Source organism: Manacus vitellinus, unplaced genomic scaffold, assembly GCF_001715985.3.
Source record: "Manacus vitellinus isolate BGI_N305 unplaced genomic scaffold, ASM171598v3 scaffold_43_pilon, whole genome shotgun sequence".
Lineage (NCBI taxonomy): Eukaryota > Metazoa > Chordata > Aves > Passeriformes > Pipridae > Manacus > Manacus vitellinus.
In genome coordinates, this window is record NW_021940560.1 from 2360352 (window position 1) to 2367664 (window position 7313).

General features: G+C 40.8%; 1 protein-coding gene across 2 annotated transcripts in view; it reads left to right on the plus strand.

The window, feature by feature from the left end:
* The first annotated feature begins 247 nt into the window (after positions 1-247).
* Positions 248-7313, plus strand: part of ORC4 (origin recognition complex subunit 4) — a 10002-nt gene continuing 2936 nt past the window's right edge. The window contains exons 1-9 of one of the 2 annotated variants that reach the window (XM_018078898.2): positions 248-468; positions 1089-1168; positions 2570-2690; positions 3576-3651; positions 4010-4095; positions 5161-5209; positions 5457-5608; positions 6740-6913; positions 7224-7310. In XM_018078898.2, the coding sequence (XP_017934387.1) occupies positions 400-468; positions 1089-1168; positions 2570-2690; positions 3576-3651; positions 4010-4095; positions 5161-5209; positions 5457-5608; positions 6740-6913; positions 7224-7310 (894 nt within the window). In that variant the 5' untranslated portion in view covers positions 248-399. The remainder of the gene's footprint in view (positions 469-1088; positions 1169-2569; positions 2691-3575; positions 3652-4009; positions 4096-5160; positions 5210-5456; positions 5609-6739; positions 6914-7223; positions 7311-7313) is intronic. The other variant, XM_018078899.2, reaches the window with a different exon arrangement.

Consider the following 7313-nt stretch of genomic DNA (forward strand, 5'->3'; position numbering starts at 1 on the left):
CAGAGCCCACTCCAAACTTCCCAATCCACTCATGACCCCTCCAAGGCCCCCTGATCCCTTCAAGATCTCCCCAAACGCCCCTCTGGGGTCATTCAGAGCCCCCCAGTCCCCTCAGGAGCCCTCCAAGTCCCCTTCAGAGCCAGCTTATCCAGAGAGATGCTGTGGTTATTGTTACCAAAACACCCTAAACATTAATTAAAATTAAGCACAAATGAATTCAAAATGCTTTCAGTGTTTTGGGTCTAGCAAGGCAAACTGCATCATAATTTGCTAAGAAAAAAAATGTTCTTTACAGCTCTAAGTCCTTAAAAACAGCCAACATCTGAGTACAGTTTCTGGTGAACGTTATTTGGCAAGTGATATTTAGTATAACCTTTATGTTTTGTGCCTTCTTTCAAGATGAAATCTGCAATGAGTAAACGTAAGCTGAAGGACACCTGTGGAGCAAGTGCTGAGTGCATCTCACAGGTCAGGAACAGCTTTATTCCTGCCTTTGGTTTTGAGTTAGGGAATCTTCCATCCTCTGCTACCCACATAATTCCATGTGTTTTTTTTTTTTTTATTAGACCAGTTAAAAAGACTTGTACAGATACTGGGTGTAATTTCTGGGGCTGTAAAGGGGTTTTGTATTTCTTTCAGCTTCTCACCTGATTGTTTCCTTCAAGTGTTACAGTAACAATCTACTTCTTGGATTCTTGATAAAAAATGTTAAGGGATGTCCTTGTGCTTCTGCAGCTGTTTGTGGCAACAGATTTGCATAAATCTATTTTTATCTAATTAGATTCTTTATTTTCTAGTTCGTAGGGCAAATGAGAACTCAGGTGACTTTTTTTAGCAGCTGCCAAATGAGTTTTCAGTTTGTTTGTTTGTTTGTTTAACCCTTTTATTCTTCTGTTTTCTGAAAGTGGCTGCTTAAACCTGTCCTGCATCTTGTGGGGAATTACCTCTGGGTCAGAATATTTGCAGCCCCACAAACGTGCACATTTCACAATTATTCCGTTGCTATATTTACACTGTTGGAACACTGTGGTGTTTGAAGCACCAAAAATTCTTCCTGGGTAAAAGGAGATAAATTCTTATCTTTGTAGGTGCAAAAGATTCTACGTGAAAGGTTCTGTCACCGTCCCAGTGCTACTGGCAAACTGTTTGGGATTGAATTCCAGTACAGGTGAGTCAGCAGCCTCAAATACTGAGTCATTTCTAGTTGAACTGCAGGAGAAAAAAAAATCAGGTGAAGGCAGAATCTCCTGCTGCATCTGTTTTTCAGAATTATACTGGCTTAAATGACCTGCAGCACAGTGCTTCTAAAATTTCTTTACCTCAGATTTTAAGAGGTTTTGTGCAGCTGTTCCTTGCTGGTTTTGTCAGGCTCTGAGTTTTGGATTTCTTGTCCTTGTTTCACACCTGTAATTCCTGGAACAACTTTATTTATTTATTTATTTTTTTGAGCCTGAAAAATACTTTTAATGCACGTTCTGAGCCTTTGTTTACTGGCCTGGCCAAGCAAAAAGTTAAATTCTCTTGCTGTGAATCTTTATTTTCACTTCACATTTCCTCCTGTTTGTTAGTAAACTGTGTAGAAACTAAATTTAAACTTTGGATGGATTATAGAATTTAAATTTAAGCTTCATGGGTTTTGAAGCAGAAACCCCTATTTAAAACAAACCTGCTTCTTGGGGTCACCCAGGTGTGAAGGTCAGAGTTAGGAAGAAGTGACTTACTGTGACAGTAACACTGTCCCAATCCCAAACATCTCCCAGATGTGGGGCAAAGTCTGAAAAATAGCAACTGTGTATCTAAAGAACTTGTTTTAAACCATCAGTTTTTTCCCAAGAGTAACTTTGTGCAAGTGGAGTCACCTGATGTGAGCAGTGGCTTCTTTTACAAGAGAGAAAGTTAAACATTGAATAAAAAGTGTGGTGTTACCTACATGCAGGTATTTATTTATGTTTATATCCTTCCCAGCTCTTGCTTTTCCTTTCCCAAGATGGAACAGGGAGCAAACCCCCATCCTGCAGCTGTTCCATGGTCAGTAGTTTTTAGGAGTCCTTTAAATATGGTGTGAGGTGAGGAATCTGCCTAAAGATAATTTAAAGCTGTCCTTTGTCCCTTCTCTTGGGTGGCAGTGGAAAAATGAAGCTCAGTATTGCTGTTACCACTCACAGGATTGCAATGCCTGAATTTAGGCACTAGATCAGTTTTGTGAAGACTGCCAAAATGAATATATTCCACCAGGTTATTTATTTTTACTGGTTTTCCTCTAATGTGTTAGCCAGCCTTCCTTTTTGGTGTGTGGTACCACAGGAAGCAATCCTTTCCTTAAAGAAAGAAATAACTATTGAAGTCTGTCCTTTCGTGGTGGGGAAACTGCAGAACTTTATGAATTAGTGACACCCTCAACTTCCTTCGTGTTTTAATATTTTAAACTATTTTAAGAGCTCTGATCACTCAGCCCTCTGTGCTTTATTGTATTACATTTCACATGGCCTGAGAGGAAGCTGAAAAGGTAGCAAGTTTTCTCTTATTCTCTGAACTTTCCCGGGTTTCAGTGAATGTTTTCTGCTTTGAGGTTTTCATCCTGTTGCTGTTTCCATCACAGACATTTGCTGGAGCTGCTGAAAAGAACCACCTTGCATGGAGAGAGTAATTCTGCCCTCATCGTTGGGCCCAGAGGATCAGGGAAGACCACGGTAGGAACACCCATTACAAGTCCATCAAATGAAGCAAATCCAATTAAACACGAGGTGCACGACCCCCCTGAAGTCCTGGGAGCTTTGGGAGCTGCATTTTCATCCCTGCTTCTTTTTAAAGGAATGGTTCACATATAAATGCAAAACATTCCAGGGCTTCTCGTGAGCTAATTCTGTGGAGCAACAATGTGGAGAAATGGGCTCCTTACAGTTGTCTTTGCAATTAAAACCACCTTTTGATCACTCTGTAATTAACCTGCTCTTTCTGTTGGGCCCCCACTGTAAAAATGACTGGAAAGGCATCCAAAAGCTGTAAAAGTCTCTATAAAAAAATGATCAGGTGTCTCAATCCTGTTTAAAATGTGTCAAGGAATGTTGTTTCCTAAATTGCCAGGAGGTTTCGTGGTGGTGGTTGTGGTTTATAAGTTGTAGGTTTGTATTTTAGAGGAACTCCCTTTTATTTGAAGCATGTGAAGGGAACTGAAGTGTTTTATCCTTCAGTATTATCACTCAAGTCTTTTATGTTTGCATCAATATATAATGTGCTAAATAGATTGGCTGTTACTGCAGGAGGTATCCAAGATGGAACAATTAGAAAAATTCCACTGGAAGTCTTCCCAAGTGGCCTTCAGGCTTTTAAAGAAGTTGAACAGAAATAAGTTGATAACTGTTAAACATATCCAGGCTGACACCAGTCACCCTGGCACTTTGTTGGTCACTTGTTTTGCATTTCCAAACCAGTGTTGGCACCTTTTCCTGTTACCCAAGGTGCTCCAGAGGAAGGATAACCCCAAAATACCATGGAGTGGTGGTGGGGAAGGAGTTGATAAACCAGTGGCAATTAATCTTCTCATAATGAACTTCTGTATTTTTTTTTCTTCCCAGTTATTAAATCACGTCTTAAAAGACCTCAGGGAAATGAAACAAGTTAGAGGGAACCTCTTGGAAGTTCACCTGAATGGCAAGTAACTCAGCATGGATCCAATGTTATGTTATATCCAGTTCTAATCCTGTATATCCTGAATATTTATACAGTTTGGTTTCAGCAACTGAGTGTGGCCTCAGTGCTGGGCAGGTTTGTCTGTGAGCTCCAAAATGCCTCTCTCTGTGTTTCTCTGTTCAGAGACAACTTCTGTGCTTTGAGTGACCAAATTAAGTAACTTGTTCAATATGGAAAGTTCCTGTCTGGCCCAATTTTTTTTCAAAAAGGCAAAGCTTTGGAAGGCTGGAAAAGGAGGGAGAGAGAAGCTTCTGGGTGAGTTTCTAGTGGGAGAGAAGGAAAACTGCCAGTTCTTCAGGAACATCACTTTTGATTTCAGGGCTCCTGCAGACGAGTGATAAAGTGGCCCTGAAGGAGATCACCAGGCAGCTGCAGCTGGAAAACGTGGTTGGGGATAAAGTCTTTGTGAGTATCTTCACTCAATTCCCTCCAAAACCCTTGTCTGGAAAACTGGCTTTGTGGAATGCTTGCTCCTTGGAGGAGGAGGAAGAAAGGACAGGCTCTCTCAACAATGGACCAAACTGAAGCACTCCAAAGAGACTTTAGTCAGAGGGGTGGGGTAGGTAAATTGGTATTTTTAGTGTGTAAATATATATGCAACCTTTTCTATTTCATAGGGAAATCTGCCCAGGTTTCCTCAAGCTCTCATTTTGCATGGAATTTCTATTAAAATATTTGCTTCTGTTGACCTTTTCCCAAAGAGAAACTCATTTACATAGGTGCTGAATTCAGTCATAAAGATTAAATCTCATTTATTTGAGTGTGAAATAACTTGGGCCACACTGATCAGAGCTACCAGAGCTTGCTGCCCCTTACTCAGGGAATGTTCTGGATTTGCAGGAACGTCCTTCTCTCCACAGAAACATTCCCTTTTCTTCTGGAACTGGCATTCAGGGAGTAAACTGGCTTTTCTGCCACCCTTGACAGGGCTTGTGCTGTTGGGTTATCCTTATTTCCCATCTCCCAACTGGTGTGTGAGGTGAGAAATGCAGTGCCTGTGTGTAAATCTGTGTGTAACTGCAGCAGGATGGTCACAGTCAGTCGTTGTTTTCTGTCATGAGTGTTTTGTCCTTTCATCTCTTCAATAAAGCTGCAAATTAAAACAAAACCTGCATCCTGCTCACTCTCAGTGGAACACAATAGGTGGCACTTTTTCCACGTGTGTAGCTGGAAAATGAGGCTGCAACAGCTATTTAAGGGAAGATGAAGCTACTTGTAAATTTAACCTATTGCAGACATTTTTCTGATCAGTAATTTTTGCCTGTCTGAGGCACTTTGGGGATTTCAGGCTGGAAAAAAAAAAAGGTGGATGGATGTAGAATTAACCCTTATTTTTCTTGCTCTGAAGAGGTTGTGATTATACAACCTGAAGTGACAGAAGGTTTTGGAAGGGGATGACCTTCAGTCCCTGCCTGAACTTCAAACAATTCAGAGAATCCCATCAAAAATCTCTTTTTCTTCTCCGTGCAGGGCAGTTTTGCTGAAACCCTTGCATTCCTCCTGGAAGCTTTGAGGAAAGGTAAAGAAAAATAACCCTTTGGTGTGAGTTGTTGTGTCCTCCCCTGTGGCCAGAAATGCTGCTGGGCAGAACAAAGTCAAAACCTTCCCAGTTCTTCAGTGTGTTTTCCTTTCTGCCCCGTGAAAGGAGGGCTTAGTTAAGAGTTAAAGATGTAAATATGTCAATTATTCAAGCTGTAATTAGTGAAAGCTGTAGAGGGGGAGCTCTGGTGGTGGAGTTACCTGCTGACTTTCCCCCTGCTCTGCAGGAGATCGAACCAGCAGCTGCCCAGTGCTGTTTGTCCTGGACGAGTTCGACCTGTTTGTCCATCACAAGAACCAGACCCTGCTCTACAACCTCTTTGACATCTCCCAGTCAGCACAGACCCCAGTGACCATCATTGGGCTCACCTGCAGGCAGGTAAGAAACTGCACCTCCTCCTTCCTTTTTAAAAGTGCCTTTGGCCTTACCTGGAATGTTTTCTCTCCTCTCCTGGAATGGTATTTTATTATTCCCTAAGAGACTTTTTCTCACTTTGGAATTGGGAAGGATATGACAATAATAATAATAATAATTTGTGCTGAGAGCAAACATCAAATGACCAGAAAAAAACCCCTGCAGAGCCTTCAGTTTTACTGCTAGAGGAGCAGGTTTCCATTTCTAGGGAGACTTGTTTCCTTTTACACTGTTTTATATTATATTATATTTTACTCTTTGGAGGAGCTCCTGGGCATTGCACTTTCTTGGTCAGCAAGAACAGACTTGTTCTTGCCCTTTTTAAGCCCTACAGTGCTTAAAAAAGATTCCTTGTCCTCAGGCCAACGATTTCAGCACTTCACCAGGGCACTTTTCCTGTAACATTGGCATGTTCAAAATGGGTTTAGGATCCATGTTAAATTTCCTGTGATATTTGTGTTATGTGATTATGTATCTAATCAATTTGCAGCACTGTGGAAACTTTATAAAGATTAAACTGTTTTCTGAATGAACTGGGTTCATCAATATTTCATCAGTGCTGAATCTGGGGTTTGTCTGGGTTTAGGTGATACTTTTTGAGTGTAATTAAGGAATTCTTCAGAGCTGCCCCACAGTCATGGTGATAGTTGTTTCTGAGGGGTTGTTTTTTGCTCTTAAGTGGTTTTTTTGGTTTTTTTTTTTTAAGCTGTATTCTCTCAGCCTGACAACAGGCCCGTGGTGTGACCACACAGACAACTTGCCTGGAGTTTGGGATGAAATGTCAGCATTCCAGGCTTAAGGAGCTGAAGCATTTCCATAATCTGTGGAGGAACGTTGCAGGGTTTCCTAGCAACTGCTGATCCTGTGTGATGTGGGGCATCACGTGGGCTGGGGAAAGGGCTGGCAGGCATTTCCAGGCACAGCAATTCAAACAGTCAGCAGAGCTCTTGTTGGAACATGTGAAGCCTGAGAATTTAATAATTCTTTCTTTTTTTTTCAGCACCTTTTACTCGGGTAATTTGTCTGTACTGTAGCAAAGAAAGCACTAAATTAATATCCTTTTTTAATGAGTGTTCTTCCTTTTTTTAAATCAAGGATATCCTGGAGCTCCTGGAGAAGAGAGTAAAATCAAGGTTCTCTCACAGACAGATATATTTGATGAATTCCTTTGATTTTAAACAGTACATGAAGATATTTAAGGAGCAGCTTTCCCTTCCTGCTGAATTTCCTGATGAGCCTTTTGCACAGAAATGGAATGACAATATTCAGGTATTTAAAGCTTTTTGTACTTGGCTTCAGTAAAAATTCTACAGTAGGACCAGTTTGTAAGTGTAAAGCTTTTACCTAAGATTGGTATTTCCTTTCACTGTTTGAGTTTATGGAATAAATTAAATTATGATGGAGAATCATTGCTTACTGAAGTTTGGAGGTAAAATGGTCACAGAAAGTTGAGGTTAGACCTGAAGAACTGTATTGTCACCCCTAAGCTGAGCTCTTTCAAAGAATTAGTTAACTCTTATTTTTCCAGGTGAGTATAAATTTGAGATGATTTAAATATCACTTTATTTTTATTTTTTAGCACCTCTCAGAGGATAAAATTGTGCAGGACGTGCTGCAGAACCTCTTCCACCACACCAAGGACCTGCGCTCGCTCTATTTCCTCTTGGTA